General features: G+C 47.8%; 1 protein-coding gene across 8 annotated transcripts in view; it reads right to left on the reverse strand.

Annotated features, from left to right (window-relative positions):
• LHFPL2 (LHFPL tetraspan subfamily member 2) overlaps positions 1 to 27875 on the reverse strand; it is a 169266-nt gene that overhangs the window by 22091 nt on the left and 119300 nt on the right. For 5 of the 8 annotated variants that reach the window (XM_036845814.1, XM_036845810.1, XM_036845808.1 and 2 more), the window contains one exon: positions 883 to 1528. In XM_036845814.1, the coding sequence (XP_036701709.1) occupies positions 883 to 1312 (430 nt within the window). In that variant the 5' untranslated portion in view covers positions 1313 to 1528. The other 3 variants (XM_036845811.1, XM_036845812.1, XM_036845813.1) reach the window with 3 other exon arrangements.

Consider the following 27875-nt stretch of genomic DNA (forward strand, 5'->3'; position numbering starts at 1 on the left):
CAAACTCTGGTGTGTGTGTGTGTGTGTGTGTGTCAAACTCTGGTGTGTGTGTGTGTGTTTCTGCTGCTCAGAACAAGTCCCCTTGAGCGTGGACAGACTGATACCCTCTTGGTTCCAGATCCACTTTTCAACTCCACATGGGACAGCCTATGAAAATGCGGGTGGCCATGGAAGTTTTCTTGGAGCTCACGGCCTCCCCTCTGGGATCCCTGTAAAGTGCTCATACTTTTCTTTCCACTGATTTCTAACAAGCTCATTAGTGAGAAACTCCCAGAAAGTGGAATAGTTAGATTGTAATTTCTGATCTGAGTGCACAGAACATTCTGACAATTGTCTCCAGGAGACAGACAATTTAAAGCAGAACATTATTAAACACAGAGCAGCTGATACTAATTCCCTTCCAGCCAGCTTGCTCGCCTGCGAAAGCTGAAATCATCCTGGGGCCGGGGATGGGGCCGAGGGTGGGTGGCAGCACCAGACTCACTGCCTGTGAATGAACGCCCCACGCTCACGCTCATCCCAGCACACAGGGCCCGCTGCAGGGGGGCCTCACACACCGCAGTTCTTCCCTGGACGCACGACGCGGAAAGCATGCTGTTAATTTAATGGGAAAAGCAGAAAGTAGGAGTAGTTACTCAAACAAGACCCAGCAACTTAGAACCCGAGGAAATAAGCAAGGAAGAGGAGCAGGTGAGAGCAGAGAACAGACACTTCCTTCGCTTCAGGGGAGTGACACAGGGAAAGGGAGCGATGGGGGCAGCGCGCGCCTGCTGCCTGGAACCGGACAGAAGAGCGTCCTCCTCAAGTGTGGCAGCAAATGAACGAGCAGTGAGGGTGCACACACATGGCTCTCAGGCCCCCTCGCCCTCCGCGCACGCTTACCTGCAATTCCTTGCAGCAGCCCGCAGACGTTGAAAATACTTTTCTTCATGATGCTCTGCACACACATGGTGAAGACAGACACCAGGGCCACCATGCAGAGAATGAAGATGCCCACGGCTAAGAAAATAGCGGTGGCCTGCCAGAAGCCGCTGGCGATCTCTCCGAAGGTCTCGGCGTAGGGCCCGCACAGCGTCTCCCGCTGGAAGTGCTGCACGCCGGGGTTCCGGATGCAGCGGGCGTAGATGCCCAGCGTGGGGTGGTGGGGCTCCGGGGAGCCTCCGCCCTGCTCGCCGGGCTCGGCGCTGCCGCGGGGCTTGGCTTTTCCAATCAGCCAGTCTGCGCTCATGAAGGCAATGAGCTCGGCAAACGCCACCACAATACTCAGGAGGGTCCAGAGCATCGAGCGACAGGTGACAATGACATGACACATATTGATGTTCGAGGCGTCAGGAGTCGGGAGGCCACGGGGTGAACTGTACAGGCGAGCCCGGCGGGCGGTGGGGAAGGCGCGGGAAGGAGGCTCAGGCGCTCCGGGCCGGCAGTGGCCGCTGCTCGGGGGCTCCCTCGTCCCGGCGGCGTCGTGGGGCAGCGCTCTCCGGGGCTGTCATGCTGCCATGTCGCAGCTCCGCGCGGCCGCAAGCCTCACCTACGGGGGGAGAGGCGGGAGGAGAGCGGTTAGCGGCGCCGGCCCCGCCCCCGCCGCCTGCCCACTCGGCCGCCCGCACTCCGGCCGGTGCTAAGACCCCGGTGCGCGCCCGCGGCACGGCTGCCCCACGCCCTGCGCAGCCCTGCCCGGCGGCGCCCCTGGTGCCCACAGAACCTTGCCCCGGCGAATCCTGCGCCCCCGCCGACACGCCGCCGTGCTCGGCGGTGTCGGCCGGTGTTTTTGTTTCAAGGTCTCCCTCACCGCGCTCTCAGAGACGTCTGTGGTTACCCTTATCTCTCGGCAGCACGACAGAGGGGCCCATGCCAGTCCCTGCACCCACCCGGGGGCACGCTGCGCATGGGGCTCCTGCCCCAGCTGCATGCTCTTGGGACGTGGCTCCTGCTCTATTATATCTGATTAGAAAAAGTCCAATAGCACAGGGATCCAGACAGATCAAAATATGACTGCCAGTGAACTATATCAACGGACTGCCTGCGTTTTTTTTTAAAGTTTACAGGACTCTTTGCCTGCTGTTTTGGTATTAGATGAGCTAAGTCAGAAAAACTTGCGTCAAAACCTTTTGCTTAACAGTAGAGAGTAGTAACACCCAACTTTATTTCCTGGGAATCAAATTACTAGCAGAGACATAGGAGGGAGTCTCTGCTTCAGAGGTAAATGAGAATTTAAAAGGAAAACAATGCCATGACAAATAATAAAACTTTGCCACCCAAACTTATTTTTCATCCATTTCTCACAGGGTGATTTTTAGACAAAATGAACTACACAAGTTAAAATGCAAAGAAGAAAAATAAAGCTCCAAGAAGAACTGATGCCTTACTCACTTGGGGAAATTATTCAAAACAGAGGCATTAATGACCATTGACTAAGTATCATTACCACTGAGGGGACTTGTTGACAACAGAGACTTGCCTGTGAAGAATGCGTCCCTTGAACTGTCCCAATTCATCACATGTGCCTCTCTGCCTGAGCTTCGATTCACCCCAGGTCTGAAACTCAACATGCGCATTGTTTCTGATCTCACAAGGACTCATTCTGTTCCCAAGGACAAACGGCTTCATTACCAGAGGGCTCTCTCTAATGGCTTAAACCCCCTTCAGGGAGGCCTGAACCCTGAAATGGGCCGCAGGGCTCCTCACAGCCCCATTTACTGCCCGCCTCCCCCCGCCCCCAGCCCACCAAGGTCAGGAAGAATCGCACAGCTCACATCTGACATCTGGGCACATGGCTCTGTTCTGAATGATTAGATCTTATTAACTGAGGTTATCTCAACTCCCTAAGAACTACAAAGAGCCTCATGGCATGTGGGCAATGGTTGGGCGGGGAGTTATGGAAGAGGGAGGGAAGTGGGGAAAGAAGGGAGTGGGTGTCAAAGCTCCTCCACCATGCTGGCGAACATCCTAGTTAGAGGTGATTACTTACCTTATAAAACACAGTGTATTTAACAATCCTCACATCACTGCACTTATACAAGATGCTATTTTGCAAAATTAGCGCAAAGCTAGGAACAGAGGAACTTAACTGTCATGGGTGTGTGTGTGTGTGTGTGTGTGTGTGTGTGTGGCACTGGGGAAGGGAGAGGTGGTGTGCTGCACTCAAGGGTTTTGGTGTTCATCAAGTCTGGGCTCCAAATCTAGCTCCACCACAGACTGGCCATATTGACATCTAACTTCTCAGAAACTTAGCTTTCAGGTTCCTCATGGACACATGAAGAAAGAAAGGGTACCCTGCCTCACAATACTGTTGTGAGAAATAAGCAACATCCTGTGAAAGCACCTCGCACAGTGCCTGGCATAGTAAGTGCTTAGTAAATATCAACTCCTTTGCCTCAGAAGCTTTTCCCCTAACATGGATGACACTGGTCAGACAGCTGTTTAACCAACGGAAGTGCTCCGTGGATAACAGAAACTTGGCCGTTAAAAGATTAAGCAGAGGCTATTTAGAGATGGATGAGGTCACTCATGTCTAAAGCTTCCCTGGTGGGCTTTGAGGGTGAGGTCCTGGTCTTACTTCCTGTTTCCCTACTGCCTAACACAGCTGACAAGCTCAGCTGGGGAAAATAAATTAGCATTAGGCCAGAAGTATAACCTACTCCCACTCACTCATTCTCACCTCCCCCAACCCCCAATATTACCAAATAGAAATGCCTTTTGAGTAAAAAGTTACCAATACAAAAGAGCTTTGGAGGAGACTGTGTATAATGAAAGTGATCATTCTAAATGAGAACAAGGAAACAAGCTAGGATGACTCCCGGGAGGACGCCCCACCCCATGCAAGCTGGGCCCACCCACCAGGCTTACAAACACTCTCAGTCTACAGGTGGAGAGTCTGCTTGTTAGGAGAGAATGAGGCTCTACAAGATCTTCCCATCTGATTAGAAAGCCAGTTTACTGATGAGCACAGCTGCTCTCAATCCCTGCCCCTCTACTGTTGAATGGCAATTTTTCAATATGAATAGAAAACCTCTACATAGTTGTCCTCTTGCAGAACCTCAGACTCTGCTACAACCTCTTGGGTGACTTGGATCTTAATGAATATGCGAAGTGTATACTGTTCTGGTCAGCAAGCTCACCTCAGAGTCAGGGATGCAATTAGGTTGCAACTTCTAAAGAGAAAGGATGTGAAACTTCAGGAGAAAGGAAGATGGCACATTCAGGCTTAGCAAAATGGTTCATGCCAAATTTGAGGCAGGATTATTTAGGGACCTCTGTGCTTAAATTCAGAAAGTAGAGTCCCCTGTCCATCTGTACTAAAACAATTCCCCCCTCCACTATACCAGATTCTCAGATGCACACCAGAGTGGCTGGAATGACGCCTTCATTTTTCTGTTTGCAACAGGGAGATAAGATGTTTTGGTCTTGTCAGCAAATCTGCTAATTACTACTATTAGAGGAACAGCCACAATATGCAAGGCTGACTGACAAAAACTGGCTTTCCTCAGGATCCAAGAAAAGCCCTCGGGTCGGTGGGACAGGGGAAAATCTGGAAGTGCAGCAAGGGGCTTCTACAGTGCTCTGTACTCTGGTAAAATGCCCCAGTTTGGGGGGCTTCCTTGGTGGCGCAGTGGTTGAGAGTCTGCCTGCTAATGCAGGGGACATGGGTTCGCGCCCTGGCCTGGGAGGATCCCACATGCCGCGGAGCAACTAGGCCCGTGAGCCACAACTACTGAGCCTGCGCGTCTGGAGCCTGTGCTCCGCAACAAGAGAGGCCACAACAGTGAGAGGCCCGCGCACCGCGATGAAGAGTAGCCCCAGCTTGCCACAACTACAGGAAGCCCTAGCACAGAAACGAAGACCCAACATAGTAATCAATCAATCAATAAATAAATCTTTAAAAAAAAAAAATGCCGCAGTTTGGTCATATCAGATGTGCAGGGAAAGTCACGTACTGAGATAACATCCACATCATGGGAAAACAGATCCCTGTCACAGATTTTGTTAACCTAGGGATTCAGCACAGATCTCCTTAGCACCACACTGCTGTTCACTGTGATTCCCACTCCTCCAAAGATCCTGTAGTAAGACCAAACCCTTGTTGACATTCCATGTAAACATCTTCTCTCCGTGGACCACTAAATACATATCCCCTCCAGGACACCTGGCTTTACTACCACATCCCTGATGGATAATGTGGACAGCCCTCTGACTTTCAGAAAAAGATGCTATGATTGTCACAAAGGTCCACAGAGGAAAGCCTCTTAGCAAGGAATAAGAAAAAAACCCAAAACAAACGAGACTCCTGCAGAAACCTAGGGTAATATACCACAGTCAGAATACAGAGCCAGGAGGAGTGACAGATGGTTGGTCCATGGGAATCGTCATACATAGCTCTCCAAAGAGCCCTAATATTTAAAAGAAGGGGGAGATGTGAGCAGAGCTGACACCTCTGAAAGGGGTCTGAAAGGGGTCCTTTCCTTGGCAGCTTCGTGCTGTCAGTGCAAAGGGAAGAGAGTGCATGTGAGGCAGAACCGCCCAGCATCAGTTGACTAGGAGATTACAGTACAGAAGCCTGGGAACAAAGGTCGCAGCTTCTAGAAAGGTGGGGCAGACCGAGCGCACTTCAATCACAGCTGCGTCAAATGCCCACACTCTCCACCATCACAGCAACAGCAACAGCAAAGCCTGAGAAGGAGACCCTTGCAAACCACGTTTTGAAGACCACCACCACCTTACTCACCTTGGTTCTGTTTTTCAACTTCATTAAGAAAATTTGCAAACATAGATATAAGGTGAAGAGAACGGACAATGAACACCGCATACGGAACACCAGTTAACATGTTGCCGTATCCGTTGTACAGATCCGTAGCATACACACTCACACTCACACTCATACGCAGACATCTTCTCTCTGAACCGTTTGAACATGAGTCACAGATGTCTTGACACTTCACCCCTAAATACTTTTGCATACACCTCCTAAAACTGAGGACATTCTCCCCCATGACCACAGTACAAGTAACACACCCAAGAAAACTGATAATAATTCCATTATATCCAAAAGCTGGGTCCACACTCAAATTTCCCTACCCTGCCTCAATTTTTATAGCTGTTTTTTTAAAACCATGACTCAGTCAAGGCTCATGCATTGCATTTCGTTATGTCTTTAGTCTCTTTTAGTCAAAAATAGTCCTTCCGTCCCTAACCTACCCCTGCACCGCCTGCATTTTTTCCTCTGACATTGCCTTTTTTGAAGATACCAGGCCAGTTGTCTTACAGGATACCCCACTATTTGTCTAGTTCCTCATGTTGCCATTTAAACTTGTTCTCTATCCTCTGCTGTAGAGAAACTGGAGGTTAAATCTAAAGGCTAGTTTAGATTCAGCTTAAACATTTTTGGTGAGAATCCTTTGTAGGTGATGCTGTGTAATTCCTACTGCATCACATTTGGGAGGAATATGATTGAGGCTACACCTCAGAATCAGTAGCTTTACACATACATACATATGCATATGTGTATGTGTGTGTGTATATAGAAAGACAGAGACAGAAACAGACAGAAGTCTGTCTGGTCCTCTCTGGCCCTAAAAAAATCCAAATGTTGGTGAGGCAGTGAGCACAAGTCTGCTCTGGGCAGGAAGCGGGGGGGCGGGGGGGGGCACTTGGTGGTGGTCGTTCTGTGTCACAGTGAAGACGCCCTGTCTTGAGAGAGGCCATCCTGGAAGCTAAAGAAATCCTTCACCAAAGGGATTTTACTTTACATAGTCTTTGTGGTTCAGTAAGTACTAAAAAAATAGGAACTCCTGTGATTAATAATACATTTACTACACTGACCCACGTGGCCCAAACAAGCGATACGCTTCGGAGCAGACTGCACTTTGCTCCCACACCACGGGTAGTTTCTTGGCCAATATCCATGTTCATTATTACCACCTCCCTCAGATGCACAAGTGCCACAAAGGCTCAACACCATGGCCTCCAGCCGGGCGTCTCCCGGAAGGATAAGAGGATTAGGAAAGGAGAATTTATGTGCTTTTGCCTTCCAGAAGTTGAAAAGACCCTCTAGAGTGCTACTTCTAAGAGTGTGGTCCCTGGACGCCCCCAGCTCCTAGAGGGGGATGTGGGCCACCTGTTTCAAAAAGCCTAAGTTCCTGGTTCCCACACACTGAACCAAACTTTCTGGAGGTGCTGCCAGAAACTGCGTTTTTAACAAGCCCCCAGGAGCTCCCTTACACACTGGACTCTGAGAGTCCGTCAGCTGGGAGGAGGTCTCACACGGGTGCGGTCCGCTTGCACAGAGCCGTTCCCTGGTGCTGGGGCAGGGAGGGGGCTTGGGCGGCGGGCGCTGAGGCCGAAGAGAAGGCCGAGGAGGCGGGTGGCCCAGCGCATCAGGACACAGCCGGACCAGCTGTCCCCGGCAAGGCTCGCAGAGCCACACAAGTCACAGGGGCGGGCGACTCTGCAGGGAAACCAGCCGCCCCCTCACGCCTCCGCTCACGTGTTATCCAGGAATCCTCGGATGGCGTGCGGGGCCCCCCCGTCCATTGCGACCTCCTCTTCGGAGCACAAGCGGTGTTAGAACTGAAGAGACAGTGCTGGTGTGAGCAGATCAGCACCTTCCACGATCTTTGTAAAAAAATTAGCCACCAAAGGAAGTTCTGCAAACTCTCATTTGTCCTGGTCACTCCCTGAAATACACTATGGAAATGCAGACACCTTGACTCTGTTTAAGAGGAGGGTCCGGGCTTCCCTGGTGGCGCAGTGGTTAAGAATCCGCCTGCCAATGCAGGGGACACGGGTTCGAGTGCTGGTCCGGGAAGATCCCACATGCCACAGAACAACTAAGTCTGTGCGCCACAACTACTGAGCCTGCGCTGTAGAGCCGGTGCTCCGCAACAAGGGAGGCCACCGCAATGAGAAGCCAGTGCACCGCAGCAAAGAGTGGCCCCGCTCGCCTCAACTAGAGAAAAGCCAGGGTGCAGCAACAGAGACCCAGTACAGCCAAAAATAAATAAATAAACAAACAAAACAAAACCAGAACCTTTTAAAAAAAAAAAAAGAGGAGGGTCCAAGTACACTAATAATTACACTGTTCTTCAGGCTACAGCCCCAACATGCTCAACACCTCCTGCTCATTGCCAATATCCTTTCCTCAGGGATAAACCCCTCCGCTCCATCCCACCTGACTCCACGGGCAAACCCTCAAGCTGTGCTGCTCAACAGGGGGCAACTGCACCCCTCCCCCCTTGCAGGGGACAGCTGGCAATGTCTGGAGACATTTTCGGTTGTCACAACGTGGAGTGGGGAGGGGTGCTACTCGTATGTAGCGAGCAGAGGCCAAGGGTGCTGCTAACACCGGCCCTCCCGCAGCAGAGCAAGTCGGGCCGTGGAGGGTGACAGCCCCGCTCTGGGGCCTTCCTGCAGTCTTCACATTTGTAGGTGCAACTTAAAACAGAGCTCGAGAGTCCCCACACTTTAGAAAGGTCTGCTCTAGTGAGCAAGTCATGTTCTATCACCTGGATGGACATGCACAGTATTCACTAAATTAAGTACACCTGCAGTCGTTTTTCTGCAAAATTCTTTTAAGGTCCAAGCTAATCTGTATGTCCAAGATGTCAGGCTGACAGGACGTGGAATCCAACTTGCCAGAGTTGACAGAACCTCGACCCTGCCTCTCTCGGGGCCCTGGCAGTTTTTCTGGACCACAAACGAAAATCAGCTTTTGTTTTCAGTAATCTCTACTCTACGAATGGCAAAATGGGGCTTCTCGAAACCGCAAGTTTGGCCACATGGCCTTTATTTCTCTCGAATTCTCCTTCTCCAGAGTTGGGCTAGCCACTCAGTACGTGCTCGGGTGGCCTTGGCCACTGCAAATGTCAGGGAATCTCAAGGAACTTACCAAGTAGACCTAAGTAATTTCAGGCATTCCAGTTATCACCTGACCCCAGCTTGGCTCCCCTCTGCAAGATGCTTCTCTCTCCCACTGAACCCAGAGGTGGTTTCAGCTGCCTGGTGGCCCCTCCAGAGAAGTGACGGTTCCACTCTCCAGAACACCTCAGCAAGCCTCTTTTTTCTGGGTCTGATCACTCGCTGAGGAGCCGCTCATTGTCAAGTTTGTTCTTTAATTCACCAGTCCTGGCCGGTCACATGTGTCTTCCTCAATGCCCACTCCAACTCCTCTGTATCCAATCAATTTGCTTTCTGAGCACACATTTCTAGAGGGGTCATTTTTACACTCTGTCCTGAGGCATCAGCAACCAGGGACAACAGGTCCACCTGTCTGGTCCTATTTTCTAAACGATCCATTCTTTTAAGATTTCTCAAGCCCACTTACACATTATTGATTTATCGATTTATTTATTTGGCTGTGTCGGGTCTTATTTGCGTCATGTGGGATCTTCATTGTGACATGCGGGATCCTTCGCTGCGGCACGCGGGCTTCTCTAGTCGCGGCCTGTGGGTTTCTCTCTAGTTGTGGTGCGTGGGCTCCAGAGCGCGCAGGCTCAGTAGTTGCGGGGCGCGGACGTAATTGCCCTGCGGCAAGTGGGATCTTAGTTCCCCAACCAGGGATCGAACCCTCGTCCCTTGCATTGGAAGGCTGATTCTTAACCACTGGACCACCAGGGAAGTCCCCCACTTACACATTTTATAACTCCTTTTCTTTCTACAAATGTCAGCATCTAGAAGTCTGCAGGAGGCAAGTCTTCCTTTACGTGTCTTTCTGTTTCTGTCCAACAGGAGAGACTGAAGAACCAACTTCCATGGTGGGCACCAAGGTCCTGCTAGCCAGGGCCCGCATGCCTATGCCCTGTACGCACTGTGTGGGGTCAGAGGTTTCACGTTTGCTGAAGCGGAATTACAACTTGAGCTTCAAGAGATGCCTTTTAATGTTACTGTTTTACATAATTTTAAACAGAAGGTATTTTTCATATTCATAATGAATTCTGGCAAAATATAAGCCATGACGTGAGCCTCACTAGTATTTTCAGCATCAATAAAAAAGCAGAGAGTTTTAATGGACAAAAGTAACACAGGGTGGAAACCAAAAAACTTGTTAAGACCTTACACGTAAAAATCAAGATACTTCCTGCTTCATGAACTCCCTGGTGCCACGGAGGGGGACTGCAAATGCCCTCTGTTTAAGTGACCCAACTCTGAGGATAAATAACCCTTAGGGGATGGGCTTCTGGCTCATCTAAGTGGGCAGCTGGGCAGCCCGCCCCAGCACTGGGGAGCGCGGATGTTCATTCTGACAGCAACTGCAGGCCTTCTTGTCCCTTCTGCACAGAGGCAGAAAGAACTGCTGCTTGTGCACAAGATACAAGGCCGTCAGCCAGGTTCCCCTCCAGCAGCTGAGGAAGGCCCAACCACGATCAGTGGAGAGGATTATGCCACCTGTCACTTCTGAGCCTCTCACACAAGCCCATAAAACACCAAGTAAAATCAAGAATCAACTAGAACAAGAGTCCCTTCCTGACTGGAAGCTTCTGGGAAAGCTCTTGTGAAGGACTGTATTATACTTTCAAATATTCTGTCTCTTCTTCGAGGAAGATGGTATTTTTCCACCCCATCGACATCAGACCTGACCACGGGACTTGTTCGGCCAATCCAACATGGGCAGAAGTGACACATGCCACTTCTGGGCGGAAGAGCTTAGGAGCTGGTGCTTGGCTGTCCAGCTCTCGTCCCACTCCCACGAAATCAGAAAAACCCCAGACAGAGACCTCTCCATCCGCCTGGGTCCCTGACAACACGAAGCAGAGGCACAGCCGGCCCTTGGCGGACATGCAGTGTGGGTGAAAAAACCAAACCTCTGTTGCTGCCGATGCTGAGATTTTAGGGTCACGGAACAACCCAACCTCCTCTGAGGGCTGAGCTCCTGGCAGAGCCAGTGCCTGTGCATCCTGCCTTTGGTGTCGGGATCCATTCAACTCCACCATCCCCTACGACAGACACGGCGAAGAACCGTTTGAAATTTAACAACAATAAAATTCATCTAGTGAGACACATGAAAGCTTGGCAACTACCTCAGAAACATTCACTGTACAACTCACTGAGGTAAACTGCTTCGATAAAAAGTTCACTTTCTTAATATACTTATTTTAGGGTTAATGAATGGAAGTACTAAGAAAGAAGAAAAAGTCCCAATTGAGTAAATGAGGACATCAGCAGTGGCTCTGAGAGCGACAGCTGGAAGAATCGCTCCCCACATCAGGCGCTTCTCCGAGCCTCTTTCCAAAGAGTCCTGACTCACACGGAGCTGCCTCGGCTTTCCTTCTATTTCTTCCATCCTGGGATGGCTCCAGCTACCTTGTGCAGCCGCCAGCTAGGATGGCAACTAGGAAGTGTGCTTCTAACGAACACAAGAAGGGAGCTCTCAGCTCTGCCTGGAGGGAGGCTCAGCCAGACCAGCAGCGCAGGAGACACGTCCAGGGCCGGCTGGTACCAGGTGTCAGACCAGGACGCAGGTGCGGGGCTGCCCAGGGGCCTGTCTCCAATGGGCATCAGGCCAGGTCTTTCCAAGGAATGGAGCCCACAGGGCTGGAGTGAGGGTATCCACAAACCAAGGGGGCAAGAGACCACGGAGGAGGGCAGTGGGGATGACCGAAGCCCTGGGCCTCTGGCTGCAAACAAGAAGTAACGACAGCCCAGGATGCAGGGCAGTAAACGCGGAGAGAGTGAAAAGCTGAGCCCATGGGGCATGAGGTGGAAGAAGCAAGTCACAGGCAGACAAACGGCCGTGACCACACTTTTAACTGGTTTCAGGTCATCTCCACCATGAGAATCCAAATATTCCCTCCAGGGATACAGTCATTTCAGAGATGAAGGAGAAGAACATAGCATTAGGGTGAAAACTGGTGGCTTCCGTGAGGAAGACGTTCATCAGCTCATGAGAACACCTGTCACTTTAAAAATACAGTTGTTTTAAGTTAGGTATCGTCTCCTTTTTTTTTTTTTTTTTATAAATTTATTTATTTTATTTTATTTATATTTATTTTTGGCTGCTTTTGGTCTTCGTTGCTGAGCGTGGGCTTTCTCTAGTTGCGGCAAGCAGGGACTACTTTGTTGCAGTGCGCATGCGCCTCATTGCAGTGGCTTCTCTTGTTGCAGAGCATGGGCTCTAGGCACACAGGCTTCAGTAGTTGTGGCACGTGGGCTCAGTAGTTGTGGCTCCCAGGCTTTAGAGCACAGGCTCAGTAGTTGTGGCGCACAGGCTTAGTTGTCCCTCGGCATGTGGGATCTTCCTGGACCAGGGATCGAACCTGTGTCCCCTGACTTGGCAGGCAGATTCTTAACCACTGTGCCACCAGGAAAGTCCCGTATCGCCTCCTTTTGAACCAAGTCTGTATATATAGACACAGACACACACACACACACGTGGTATCATCTTATAAACTCAAAAATTAGTAGTAGACAAAAATGTTAATCTGGAAATAGTCACAGGTAGTTAAAGAATGGCAAAAACGGTTTTCTTTCCTTGTATCTCCACTGGCCCTGAAAAACTGACCCAATTAGTGCTACTGACAGAAGAAACGGGAGTGGTTAATGTTCCAGCTGGGCCTCAGTGCCAAGGTTCCAAGCAGCCGTTAAGGCGGTGACGGGCGTGAGCGCAGCGGCATCCCAGCGTGGCCCAGGGGACAGGCCAGCTGCATGACTCACAGACAGGGGTGCCAGCCCAAAGCCCAAGCCAGGAACTTCCTGGAGGGCACAGGGCAGGAGCAGCTCGCAACAGCAGCAACCTTCACCCAGAATCCCATCAAAACAAACACCACAAGGCTTGCACTGCTATCGGATTTACCTGCAAAGCTCTCAGCAGAGTGACGCATTTCTAATTACCCACTAAAGGATGTTATCAGTGAAATGGGCCTAATGATGTAAGATAACCCGCATCCTTAAAAACCAAGACCTAATTCGGGATTTACCCAGGGACCAAGACAATGCTAGCCATTGCTCACTTTAAAAAAAAAAAAAAAAACACAAAACCTTCTATATTCTCACTGAGGTCACTTCTGTTTCTAACCAACATTGCTAAGCAGTAGTGGTATTTTAGAAAGTTTTTGAATGATTTAAAGTAAAGGGCCAAAGTTTATTGTAGGCTGGTTCATATTTCTAAAAGCATCACTGAAATGTTCAAACTCACTGTTTTTATTATTTCACTCACACCGACGCTGGTTTTTCACAACCAAAGGTACAACTTGCAGCCTTAACGTCTGAACTGCCCTATCTTGTGTCCACAGTACACACTTCCTGAAAGCCAGTGAGCTCAGAGAAGGATCTGGAAACAGCCTAAGACTTTATGTATTGAACACACAAGCAATAAAGAACAAAATGCGCAAGTGGATATTCACAAACATGGCTCTTCATTCATGCATCAAAAATTTCCCCTCTTTAGTGCCTTACTTCTCTCAAATATTTAAGACCCATGAAATACTGTGTTTTGAGGAATGCACACAGACATACAGACACACATTCACACACATTTGTAATGCTAGATGTTTTTAACATCTAAAAAGTCAGCAGGACCGATTTGTATGCTGCATCCATGCCCAGTTCATTAAACACTATCCATCTCAGTGATTTCACAGCCAGATAGCAAGCCACCCAGCATTTTTCAACCTTCCCTAATGAGAATGCCAAATTCAAAACCATAGACAGGTTTAAACTTCCTTCATTTATTAACTAGAGGAATTCCCCAGACATTTAGGATTCAAACTGTGTTTTGAAAACGGAAGAGCTTAAGTGTAGTTCCCAAAGGGATGCACACCCTTCGAGGAAAAGCAAGTTCAACACGGAGCTGCCAGCAGCTTTGGGACCACCCTTAAAGGCAGGCAAGGCCTCGGCCTGCATTACTGAACTGGCCTCAGGACTCAGGAATGTGCCAGGTGGGAGGAGGAGGCCCAGTGAGCTTTTCTCACTGCAGCTCAGATGAAGTCACTGCAGACTCAAAGTTCAAGCCGGTCACAGAAAACCCCACTGTGGAAGTTTGAACTCTTGTCCTTGTTCACAGGATCCAAGACTCTTTCTGGGAACAGGGACTTATTGTTACAGCTTCTAACAATAGCGCGGCCTCGTAAACAGAGATGAACTCAGAAGAAGAGAGTACAGATCAGAAGACCAGGCCACTTGAAAACAAAAGCAAAAGTGCTGGAAAGGCTGGGAATACAAACGGCTTTAGGTTCACTTTCCTGAGACATCGCAACCACTTGTTCCCCACCTTCTCACCTGTAAGGGCTGCTAAGCCAGGTGGGCAAAGAGGGACCTGTCCCAGTTTACACACATGTCCAGTGCCCTGGACACCAGGTGCCGCCGTGGGCACCTCCCTTTGAAGCCGCGTGGCTCAGAAACAGAAAGGTGCTTGGCAAGGGAGCCCCAGGCAATCAGGGGAGGGGAAAAATAAGACTGTGTTTTGGTTAGGTAAGAAAGAGCAGCACCCTGGGGTGCTGACACATATTCCTCTGAGGTGTTTGGAGCAAACAGACTTCATTACAGCAAACATTTCCCACGGCTCTGATGACCAAGGGCCTTGGGAGAAGACACCCACATGTGGCAGAGCAAGGCCCTTTCTCCACATCCCACGTGCCAACCCCCCATGAGCAGGGTGGCTGATCATTCTGGGTCCCGGCAGAAAACGTGGGCAGGACAATGTCTGGGGGAAGGTCTCTCAGGCTCACGCACAGGATGAAGGTGTGCTCAACAGTCACCCTCTCAAGGTTGCTACCAAACCCACTGCCCCACTCTTCCAGCCAATGAGCTCATCCAGAAAGGCAGCCTCGGGTGGTGATTCAGTCCGGAGCCAGACTGTCTGGATTTGAATCCTGGTTCTACCACTTCCTAGGCGGTCACCTCGGGCCCAAATGTGGCTCAGTACCTCAGTTCCCGTGTCTGTAATATGGGGATACGAACAGAACCTACCACACAGGCGTGCTGTGAAGATCAACTAAGTTAAAGTAAGTAACAAGCTTAGAACAGTGCTTGGTGGATGGTAAGTACTCCAGGCAGGTAGAGTACACTTTCTGGAGCAGGATCCAGCCTCCCCATCCCCAAATCCCACATCAACAAGGCCACTTCTGAAGTCACACCACGGCATTCCTTTCCCCATTTAGATCTCCCTTTTCTAGGGCCCACCTGGCATGTGAGTAATTAGCCTCACCATCAAATATCAATTTTCTCCAGGTAAAAAGAGTTCTACAGCACAAAGGATACAAATGGATACAAAAAGGATAAAAAAGACCTATTTCAACGCTATCACCCTGGTTGTACCTTTAGCTCTGTGTCTTTGAACAATGACGTGGAGGTGTTCAAAGTATCTACTCCAAAGGGTGTTACAAGGATTAAAAATCCGTGCATGTAAAGCAAGGTATAATCTGAAGTACTCAACAGGTAGTAGGAATCATCACTATTATCATATTTGGTCAACACTTATTTTTATGCTCTTGGTGGGCTGTCTCCACACAGCCACAAAAAAATCACCGTCTACTATCCATATCCTTCTGTAGACTGAAGCTCGTCAAATGGCAAAGTCATAGGTGGGAACAAAGACACTAGACAGGAAGCAGGGGAACACGGGCTCTGGTCTAGGCTGTTGGCTAATGGTGTGTGACCACATGCGACATCCTTAGCTGCTCTGGCTTCAGGGTCTCGGATAGAAAGTGGTAGGGTGTTGGAGCTGCAGATCGCCACTGTCACTTCTAGCTCCCAAACTCAGTCATTTCAAGAACATGACCACCCTTATCATCTTCTCCCAGACCAGGGGCTCCCCCTGGAGCAGGTGGCTTTCTAAGTCCTATGGCTCCGGTTGCAGGGGAGAAAGACACGCTTACGAGAAGTGCCAAGTGCAGAGGCAGAAGAGAAGGTCCATGTGAGCACAGGGTGCTGTCCAAGGGTCACGGTCAGAGGGCGTGGGCTAGACTGCCTCCCTCTTATCATCCCCTTTCTCCTCTGGGGAGGGCGAACCCACCTGTAACCTTTCATTTCCAGGTGCAGAGTGTCTCTCGCATTCTTGGAAACACAGCAGAGCAGTCCCCACTCCGGTCTTCGGGCTAACGACTGAAAACGAGGTCCTCTCTATCCTTGGCTTCACATATGGAGCCAGCAGTTAAAGAACCCTTACTTGGTTCTGAAAAATCCATGGTTATAAAGAGGGTCCTTCCTTTCTTAGATACCTTAGCTTCTGTTCTAGACAAGTACAATGCTTGCTTATAAGGAATTTCATAGCCATATGCCAAAGGACATGATAGAATAGAAAGTTTTGATCACTGTTTAAAGTATTTATATTTTGGCTTCCTGTTTATTGCAAGAAGGGTGCCAACTGATTAAAAAAGGCATCTGAGTACAAGTTCTCCAGCTGGAGATGCCAACAACATGAGAGACTCCTTTTTAAGTGCTTTGGTTGCAGGCAGGAATCAAGTCATATCCCTTTTATTTCAAAACATAAACTTGTATGAAACTGTCCAATAAAATTAATGTTTGCTGCTATTTATTCTCTGTTCCTTGGTGAATTATTAAAGTCAAGCAGTGCAATTCTCTCATTAGTTATAAATGGCCCCAGAAGGCTGATTTGCATCCATCGAGGGGCACTTATTTCTGATAAGTATTCTTATTAATGATATAATAAAATGTCTTGTTTTGTTACGATCATTTGAAATGATTCAAATGATGTTTAAAAATCCAACACTCCAACCCAACAGCCTGGTGAGGAAGCTGCTGAGCTGACATAAATTTAAAGCGATTTTCAGTTTTACTTGGTACTATCAGTGAGATCATGGATAGAATTTAAAAAACAGTTGTTGTTTTTTTTTAACTTTGGTCTCAGGGGTGTCAAAGGCAGTATTTTACCAAGGTTCAGTAAAACTGATCTGATTACAATGATAATCACAGATAGCAAAGGCCTGGGTGGGAGAGGTTCTGGTAAGACAGATTATTTGGCGGTCAACCACACAGATCCTAAATTGCAGACATGGGCTGTAAGAAGAAAGCTACGTCAACAAGAACACCACTCACAAACACGCCCAGTTTCACTTCTCCTAACTTCCTGATCTTTGTTCCAAACTGCCTTTTAGCGGAGGTGGCCATTCTCAAAAGCAAGGGCTGAACTGTATTCAGCCTCTGCGATACGAGCAAGAAGAAAAGTGCAGCCCTCCTAGGGTCACTCTGTGTAGGTGACTAACGAGCTGATGACTGAGGTGTGCACACACAGACACACCTCCCACCCCCGCCAAGAAGCCAAGGGCCCAGAGGCTTCAAAGATCAGAAGCAATGGACTGCTGTGGTACTGGGTGAAACTGCACCAATTCTGCAAAAATAGCTCTTATTTTTCCCAGGACCCAGAATATTTGATTTCTGGATTTTTCCTCTGTCCTTATCTCGTTAAGTCCCACCCTTCTTTGAAAATAATGCTCATAAAACATCTGCTGAAACTAAAGCACTTATAAAGGAGTCGCATATTGTGGACTTCCCAAACTGGAGAATTTCTATTAATGTGTTGTTGACCTTTGTTTATCACGGTGATTAGCAACTGCTAACTTTTATTGAATTAGGCACTGAAGCTCTAAAGAAGTAAGACAAGGCAGGTGCCCTTGTCCAAGATCTGACAGTCCAAGGTGTGCAGGGGACACAGTGGGTAATGGGGGGGGGGAGAGGGAGGGGGAGGACACAAAGATACTCCTACTGGCCTCATTGGAATCAGAAAACAGAGACTTAAGACAGACCAAGGCCGAGCGGAGCGCGACTGGCCACTGAGAAGTGTGCTGCGGTGGGTAGGGCAGTACTAGATCAGGGAGAAGCCTGAGGAAAACACAGTAAGGTTTTATTAGGAGTATAATAATTGGGAAGTAAATCTATCGTTACTTCAAACGGGAGAGTCGCAGCTGGGGTGGGGAAAGGCTGGAATTTTTCTGTTTCTGTTGGATAACCCTGGATGGTGGCATAAAAACACTTCTTAAAAGAAAGCTAAAGGGCTGGATCATGCTGACGTTGCTTATGCTCTGAGCAGAACAGAAGTGGCTGATAACCCTCACGTTTTTTTGGTGTGTGTAAGTAGAAATGATGGCTGAAAGGGTGAATGATAGTTAATCCAGGCATATCTGCTAGCTATTTAGTATGATGAATTTTAAACAGAAGAATGAAAATTAACCTTATTTTCTGACAGTCCCTTTACCCAAATTCACTTTTATTTTTATTTTTTTTAATTTATGGCTGAGTTGGGTCTTCGATGCTGCGCGCGGGCTTTCTCTAGTTGCAGCGAGCGGGGGCTACTCTTCGTTGCGGTGAGCGGGCTTCTCATTGCCGTGGCTTCTCTTGTTGCGGAGCACGGGCTCTAGAGTGCAGGCTCAGTAGTTGTAGCACATAGGCCTAGTTGCTCGGCTGCAGGTGGGATCTTCCCGGACCAGGGATCGAACCCATGTCCCCCTGCATTGGCAGGTGGATTCTTAACCACTGCACCACCAGGGAAGTCCCCAAATTCACTTTTTAACTTACAGGATTATTTGTGAACTTTTTATAATGATTTCAAGGAACTAGGATGACCTTTAAGTGAGTCTGGCTTTCTGATCCAAATTCGATCAAGAAAGAAACTCCCAGGACACACGGAGTTCGACAGCTTTAAAAGAGAAACACGCTCCTGACGTGAAGCCCAGATGGTTTTAGGAGGCTGGTGTGCTTTGCCCTCTTCCGCCTCTGTTTCAGAGCGTGATATCTTCTGGTCCTTAAAAAACGCTGCTAGTGAAACTCTTTATCATTCATAGAAATAGTTTGTACTGGATAGAGTAAATATGCATTAATTCGGCTCAGGAAAAAAATAAATGACCACACTAGGGGAAGAGTCTGTAAGTATTAAGTGTGATCCCCAAAAGGAATTTGCAACCCTTTTTTCAAGCTGTCCCTTCGCACTAAATTCTCTCTCAGTTCCTGACCACTTGGGACCTTTTCAGGAGAGGAAGGAAGGGGGCTCCAATGGATGTGGTTAAGAAAACTGGAAGTTTTTCATTTTATGTAAGACATTCAATGGCTATGGGTACCCTAATTTCCTCATCAGAAACAAAGCAAAGTTGAAGCAGGCTGGCTGGTAGTATTCATTCCTCAGAAACCATATGATCTCATTTCTGAGAGTGAAAGATCACATTCACATACAGTGACTTCTGAAGCCTGTTCACATGCCTGGCTTGGAACCAGTGCTGTGACACCAAAATGATGACTCCCCATCCTCAAAGGGGTCACAGGCCAGCGGGGCGACAGCGAAGTCAGCAGGTGGGCCCAGCACAGAGCAGTTGGTGCTACGGAAGCAGTCAAGAGGGGCGCCCTGTTCTGCCTGGAGGCAGAGAAGGCCATGGGGACAAGTGCTGAGCACATGGCCTGTCAGGGTCAAGGTCATCCCTCGAAGCTGGCGGGGGGAGGGGGGGAGCAGAAACGTGGCGGGAGGAGAGAGCAGGAGCCATCCTGGGAGGGACTGGATAGGTCATGTTTGGGATTTCTGAACTCTGTTTTATACATTATGATGAGGGGCCCCTATAGTATTTTCAGCGTAAAAGTGACAAAATCCGACTTGCATTTTAGAAAACTCATCTCTAGGATACCTGTGATGGAAGAAATGTTCACATACTGAGGTATGGGGAAGTCATTCTGGCTTATACATCATTTAACTCGAATTTTATGCTAACTAAAACAGCCTGCTGGTGGTCTATCAAACATACACTGTACATCTACTTGAATTATTTTTTTTTAATTAATTAATTTATTTATTTATTTTTGGCTGTGTTGGGTCTTCGTTTCTGTGCAAGGGCTTTCTCTAGTTGTGGCAAGCGGGGGCCACTCTTCATCGCGGTGCGCGGGCCTCTCACTATCGCGGCCTCTCTTGTTGCGGAGCACAGGCTCCAGACGCGCAGGCTCAGTAATTGTGGCTCATGGGCCCAGTTGCTCCGTGGCATGTGGGATCTTCCCAGACCAGGGCTCGAACCCGTGTCTCCTGCATTGGCAGGCAGATTCTCAACCACTGTGCCACCAGGGAAGCCCCTACTTGAATTATTAAAGAAAAGGGCACATTGACCAGAAATAAAGAATGTCCATGTTAAAAATAAAGATTAAATGCCTCTCCTCCTGGGATGCCAATGCTGGTATTCCTTCCATGATAAGACTCCCTTCCCAGATGCCAAGGCCATACTGACTCGCTGTTTTGTTTTTGCTTTTCTTTTAAAACCTTGAAGGAATGTACCTCTGACTTGTTTGATGCTCTCTGTTCTGACAAGATAAAAAAAAAAACTGTGCTGAAAACCATGCTTCTCCAGAGCCGTTCCTCGGGGTTACCCGAGAGACTGTGGGGCTATCCTCCTCAGTACAGCTCAAATAAAACTCTTTCCCATTCCTGTTACAGACTGTTTGTCGATCATTTCTGTGGACACTTTTGAGGGTTAAGCAAGTCACGGAAGGAATAAACCTGTCCCGAGTGAGTGTCTGCGTGTGCCCCTTGCACACGTGCACGCAGAGCCGCACCAGAGCTGCGCGCAGGCTCAGTGGGAGCTGGGGACCACCAGGTTTGTTCAACGGGGGCAGCGGCCCCCTCCACGCAGCGGATTGCTGCCGGTGATGTAGAAAGGGGCCCATCTGTAGCGCCAGGAAGGCCAGTTAGGAAGCTCTGGCAGGGATCCAAGCAAGGAAGTGTAAGGGCCAGAACTATGGCACTGGAGGGGGCAGGTTCGAGAAATGTTTAGGAGGGGCAGTAAGACTCAGAGAGTAACTGGACCTGGAGGTTACTGGGAAGAGGAGTCAAGGAGGACTCCCAGATTTCTGTACAGCTACTTGGATGTTTCCATTCCCTGGAGTAGGAATATGGGAGGAGGGACATGTTGGGCGAGATCACGAGTCTAGTCTGGGTGGAGAAGAACTTGAGGTCTGTGCGGACGTACACGAGGCACTGGGAACTCTGGGGTCTTCCGGCGTAAGGGATGCAAGGGGCGTGGATGAGATCTCCCAAGTGACGCTGTGAAGTAAGAAGACAGGAGAAACAGGGCGTACCCTGGGTATAGGAGAAAACTGCCAAAGGGATGGAGGAGCGCAGGCCAATGGGGAAGATAGAGGGGACCACGTGTCCTGGAGGGCAAGGCGGAGGGAGCTAGGCGCGGGTCCCCGAGGTCCGCAGAGACCAGGGCCTACAGGGCCGTTCACAACCCAGGAAACAGAATCCTAGAAAGAGGTAATGAGACGGCTAAGCAGGAGCCGGTCAGTCTCACTGTGGCCTGAGATACACTTCAAAATGCTGTGCACTGCACTTTAGCTAGATCCTCAATTTCCCGGCCCCAAGCATTTAATTAAATGCAAAAAAGTCCCAAGGAGTACCTTATCTGAGGAGTCATTACAATAAACAGGCAGTTAGCACAAGGTCACGATGAGGACGAATGGGAACAATACAGCGCTTCGAGGCTGCTGGGGGCGTGAGGAGGGGTGCTGGGGAAGGAAACGGGCCGGACAATGCACAGATGTGGACGTTTTCGCTGCCAGGAGTATCAGACAAACAGGAAGACCTTAAACTTCTCCAACTGGGAACGCTCAGTTTTGCCTGCTGAGCGGAGGGGCTGAGCACATGGCTGGAGCACAGAAACAGAAGGTTGTGATTAAGGCTGAGAGGACTGCTCCACCCGGAACCTGCAGGCAGCCGAGGCCCCGCAGACCCTGCTCCCCAAGCCCGCGCCCTCCCCGGCTGGTCGATGGGGCTTTGCGCACATGGCCTGTGGGACCACAGGAGCCTCACGCACTCATGAGACCCAAACGAGGCCAGGACACCAAATTTCACAATTTTAAAACTTTTTGCTGACATCTAGCAGAGAATTTACGTGTACGAAGCCTCTAAGTGGGAACCAAAGAAAAACTCTGATGTAATTATCCAAATGGCATGCTCTCTGCTCCAGTAACCAAATCACAACGGAGGTACAGGAACTGTCAGCCACCCTTCTGCATTTCAAAAGTTAGGAAGTTCACAAAATGTAAACAGTTATATATATTTTCTCCCTATTGAGCAATTTAAAAATATTTTTTAAAACTATGCAAACGAGGAATATTTCTTTTTTTTTTTTTTAAGTCTCCAATTGCTATTGCCAAAAAACTGAGCTTTTCTATCGCTCGAGGAATATTTCTTGAAATAACTAAAGTTTCAGAACATCACCTGGTTGGTATCCCTTAACCGTTAAACGCAAATTGTCTGCTCTATCTATAACAGGGTTTCTCAACACTAGCGTTTTTGACATCTGGGGCTGGATAATTCTTTGTCCTGTAGTTGGAGGCTGTTTAGCAGAATCCCTAGCCTCTTCCCACTACATGCCAGTAGCATTCTCCTAGTTGTGACAATAAAAAATGTCTTTAGATGTTGCCATATGTCCCTGAAAGACAATTCTGCCCTAGAAGGTACCCACTTGTGGTTAAGGCACAGGACGTAGACTGAGATGAGATTCAAGTCCTGGCAAATGGCATATACTAGCAGAATAAAGCTGGGCAAGTAACTACTTCCCTGTGCCTCAATTTCCCTAGCTGCAAAATAGGGATAATACTATCTACTTCATGAGATTGATATGAAGATTAAATGGGAAAATTAATGTCAAATACTTGGTACAGAGCCTGACACACAGTAAGCTTTTAGTAAATGGCAGCAATGATTCTGTTAAAAAAGAGAGTTGTAGTCCCATGACCTTGAAGACAGAATTGAGCAGGTCATTTGTTTGTCCATCCGGTAAGAACAAGCTGCGCACATAGCTCACGTCTAAACAGTCTCTACAAGGGCACTTACGGCTAGAATGTTAGAAACACAACTACTATGGTACTAACCCTGAGAAAATCAAGTTGCTTTAATCCCTGTGGGGACGAAAGCGGGGTAGGCATACAGGGAAAAGAAAAGAAAAACAAACAAAAAAAAGCTACAGACCAAAGAGAAACAGCCTGGCACAAAGAGAAAAAGGTAAAAATTCACACCTTTAAAAAAACGACTTGGGCCACAAATCAAATCAACATGCTGAATCTGGGGTCAGGGTCCCATGGTAAGAGCTGGTGAGCATCTAAATAGTGACAGCTGGTCACTGGAAGGAGAAGAGGACAGTCCTAAGTTGGAGCAGCAAGGAAGAAAAGTAATGCAGGCAAATGCCAAAGAAGTGGGGAGAGGCGAGCACTGGAGATGCCCTCTGTGGCCAGGAGCTGTCTTACAGCTCGATCCCAGAAACACAGCCGAGCCCGCTGAGGAGGGTGGCAGAGCCCCCAGGGCTGCCCCGAGTCCACTGCCTTTGAAGGGAGTGATTAGGAACCTCAGACCAGGACATCTCCCCCCAGCTGTTCCCTGGCCCCTCGGTGGGACAGGTGGGGTTTCACTGCTCAGTGGGCCCCCGCGCCTCTCAGCCCCCGCCCAGGGCCCACCTGCACCTCCCCTCCACAGCCGGGACGCAGAGGGCTGCCTCTCCCGCCCAGCCCATGTCATCTGTGCTTCCCACGCGTCCTGGGTTTGGATGGAACAATCAGAACACAAACACTGTGAGTCAATCAGCATCCAAACCGTCTTGGGTTTGGAAACAGTCGGTGACTTTATCCGGTAGCTGAAGTCTGAAATAAGCTGTTTCAAACAGTCATCTGACTCACAGAGAATGCAACGCTAAATTGGATCTAACTCCTAATTAGTCATTCCAAAATACAACCAAGTCTTTGTGAGACAAAGCCTGAACATATGTAGTGAAACACCCTCTTCACTGTCTTTTTCTGACCCATGATTTACTTATAACTCGAGAACATGCAATTGTCTATTATTATGTCATTCAAATGCACCATATTTTTCTTTGCTCATTAAAGTAAAATAAATAACCCAGAATTGTAGTAGGCTTGTGCCCAGCGTTCAAGGCTGCACACATTAACATGGGACCCTGCGTCCGTACATCTACAATCTTCTGAGCCCAACTCTTGCCCACCCAAAAACCCCGTGCAGGCGAGTGACTTTTTACCCCGATACACTATTATGTTGCTGTCGGTTGAATGCACGCTGAGAACCAAATGAGTAAAACAAGACAAGCCTCCATTCTTTCCTGAAGGAAGGCCACACAGCGGCCTGCATTTGACCCCAACATCAAATCAAAGACATCACAGGGCATTTACATTCCAGGGAGATTTTTACACAATAAAAACTCCCACGGCACAGCTTAGAAAGTAAAATATTTGACATAAATGAAGCACCCAACAGGTAGTAGGGGTTAGACACTGGAAAAACAGGCAACAAATAAAGAGTTGACTTAAAATATCCTAAATCATTTTGAGAAATTCCAGAAAGTTGAATCTAAACTCACTGTGTCAGAATTAATTTGGGAAACATTTAGTCCTGCTTGAGGGAGAAATGGGCTTCCCCCAGCCAACATTTGATCAAGTCACCATTTCCAGAGCTTGTTCCTGTCAGTGAGTAACTAAGTGTTCCTCTCCCGCAGGGGCCGGGAGGACGAATCAGGGCCAAACACCTTGGAGACAGAAAAACAAACGGAGTCAGTTACTATGTTTTTAACTCAGTTCTGTCTGGAAATCAGGATGCAAGACGCTGAAGATCCAGCTTCAGGGAAGCTCTTAATGCTGAGGAGATTTTTCAAAAGTACAAATGAGAAGTCCCGGAGAGCTCAGCCGTGAGGAAGGCTGATAAATGGCACCATGACTTTCCGACGGCCTCCCAGGAGGCACTGTCCACCCCCAGTGCTGGGGACAATTGTTAATTCGAAAGGATCAAAATTTGGATCAGCTTCCTATCTCATGATTTCACCTGACCCTTTTTGTGTTTGCCAATTTGATACACAAAGTTCCCTGCCTAAAAATTGGTAAAGATGGCCAGCTTCACTGTACTTCTAGGGGAGCCAAGGAATGAAGGATTTCAGATTTTACTTCATTCACACGGAGAGGAAGGAAAAAAGATGGTGAAATTTTTGAATTTCATTATTACAACAGTTTTTAATCTCATCAAAAGAGAAGCTGACCAAGGTCATTCAACTGGAAAAATCAGCTATACCCTTCCACCCACCCCCCAGCTTTATTCACCCAGATCCATGATGTTTATTGAACTGCCTGGATGAGAATGTGAGGTGTCACCAACATTTCCAGTCTCAAGTCCTGAAGAGAGTGAGCAGGGATGGGAGCTGCAACACCCAATATTCATCAATCTCTACTTTCCATTTCTCTTGTTTCTCAGTTCTGATAACCCTCCTTCTTTATTTTCTGAATCTGACAGCTGCCAGGACCTTTCACTGATTACAGTCGATCTCTGGAAGCACCACCATCTGTCGAAAACCCTGACATGTTTAAGCCAATGCATTTCATGTGGGCATTTAGCCACAGAACTGTAGCTGCTGCGGCCTTCTGAGTTAAAAGACGCCGTATAAAATAGGTACCATGGTCCTACCTCAACTCTGTTTGCATGCTCCCTACTTTATGCTCTCACTGTCCTTTACTGTATTCTTCTCAACTCATCGCCATGTTTGTGCATTTGATGCAGAACATGTTCAGGCAGCAGCAACTCACAGCCGTGGTGCCATTTACAGGCTTTATAAAGCAGCAGGCACTGGGCTAATCGTGCACCATGCATGCATTGCTGCTCAACTTCCTCCCTCTCAGCTTTTAGGTGGGTGCTAGGATCTTGTATCATGGATGGGGAAACTGAGGCATGGGCCATTTAATCGAATCAATAAATACAGAGCATTCTGTCTAACATCCAAGATACAGTGTCCACATTTCAAAGAGCTAAAATAAATACTGACAACCAAGATACTTCTATTTTAATCAGTCTAATGCTAACAAATTTTGAAAAATTGTGTTTTAGAAATTAATTCTTCAACTGGACACAACCAAATGTTAACTGGCAGACTCCTGTCAAAGGCAAGCCCCTTCATACCTTAAAATTAAAAGTTCACCCGTGCCAACACCTGGAATCCTATAGCAGGTGTCTTCCTAAGAACTGAAAAGTACTTTTACTGATGACCTCATTTCACTGTCACAGCATTCCTGTGCAAGGCTGAAAAGAACTGACAAAGTATAGTACTTTCCCTGAAGCATGAAGCCACGGAGTGCCTCTGAAAAGTGTTTTGCAGTCTGCAGGCAACGGGGCCTAGTGTAGGATGGAACCAGGCCATGCAGCAAGGCTGGCGTGGGTGGGGCTGGGTGATAAAATGCTCACAGCTTTAAAAACACAAAGCATTACGTGAGGACACAGATGAAAGGATTTGTGAAACAAATCACTGAATTTTCGCAACACTGTAGAGTCTCAAGAAGGGAAATCATCCGACAGACTGAATCATGAATTTCTGCAATGCAAGAATTTATAAAAGCATCGGGGTATGAATCATAGCCACAAGATTTTTTTTAACATCCTTGTAAAAATCGCCCTTGTGAATGCAGCAACACTTCCAAAAGCACTTGTCTTTTTGTTTTAGGTACTGACTCATTTAACAATTTGTAAAAATAATATAAGAAATCTACCTGAAGGTTTAAAATTTCTGGAAACTAGAAGAAGAAAGGGGGAAAGAAAGAAACTAGTTCCAACCCCAGCACAGTAGATTGTTCGCATGCCATTTTATCTACACCAGAAGTATTACCAAAAAGGGAGATTATCATCTTACTCTTTTTCATGATACCAAGTTAAGCCATAAGATCCACTAGACACTTTATTTTTCGTATAAATATTCAAAGGCACTCCAATTCATAACTAAACACCGTCAGTAGAACTTTTCTAAAACTACAAGTGATTGTCATGAAATTTAAAATGAACTTCTCTGAAATGCTAGATGATTGTTTAAAATTATTTTAAAAATTCTAAACTATCTAATAATCAAATTACAGTTTACACTTGAACAACACAGGGGATTTTCCTCTGCACAATCGGAAAATCCAAGTATAGCTTATAGTCAAACCTCCACATCCGCGGTTCCCCTGTATCCAGGGTTCCACATCACGGATTCAACCTACTGCTGATCATATAGTACTGTAGCATTTACTATTGGAAAAATATCCTTGTACAAGTAGACCAGCACAGTTCAAACCTGTGTTGTTCAAGGGTCAACTGTACGTTGTAGGATTTAAAAACAGCAAATTAACTATTTCTGGTTTCACACACACGTGGCCTTTGTCTACTGCTTTTCCAATACTCCTTGTGGAAGGCCATAACCACTAAGGCCCACACGAAACCAAGCTGAATCAGAAACATTCATAATGAGAGGTGTGTCCACACATGGAGTGGGGAGCTGAAGAGTTCTACCCTGAAGGTGATCTCTTCATTAATTTCTCTCCCAGTGAGGGCCCATCCTTTAGTGAGATCATCTGCCCTGAGTTCTACACCAGCTGATAAGCTGTCCTGTCAAGGTTCCTCACAGAAGTTCCAGGCTCCATGGTTGCTGACTTTGTACCTATTCGGTCAGACTTCTGCCACTTGGACCCTAAAGTGGCCACCAAACTCTGATCACACGCACTCATCCTTGGTCACCAAAAGCACCTACACCCATCTGAGAATTCTACCTGCAGATACAAAGGTGCTACTGCAAGTTTACTCCCGAAAGACTGGTGTTGTTTCTGAGCAGTTCTCAGGCTGTAGGAATATCGCCCCCCGGCCAACCACAAGTTTACTCATTCGCAATCAGCAGTGGGTAAGGCTTTGGGTAAGCAATGGGATCGTTCCTCGGCAGAGACTATTGCTGTTCCTACCCGGTTATCATTCTCTTCTTCTTGACTAGGAAAAACCTATGGCTGGGACTGGGGTGAGGATAGTAAAGCACTTGCCCTGAACACAAAATTTAAGGGAACGCCCAAAATTGATTAATCATGATAAATACTTTAATAGGCAATAATGTAAAAAATTTTAACTCATTTAAAAATCCAGTATAAAAAAGTCACAATTTTAAATAAAGACTGGATCA

Source organism: Balaenoptera musculus, chromosome 3 (genome assembly GCF_009873245.2).
Source record: "Balaenoptera musculus isolate JJ_BM4_2016_0621 chromosome 3, mBalMus1.pri.v3, whole genome shotgun sequence".
NCBI lineage: Eukaryota > Metazoa > Chordata > Mammalia > Artiodactyla > Balaenopteridae > Balaenoptera > Balaenoptera musculus.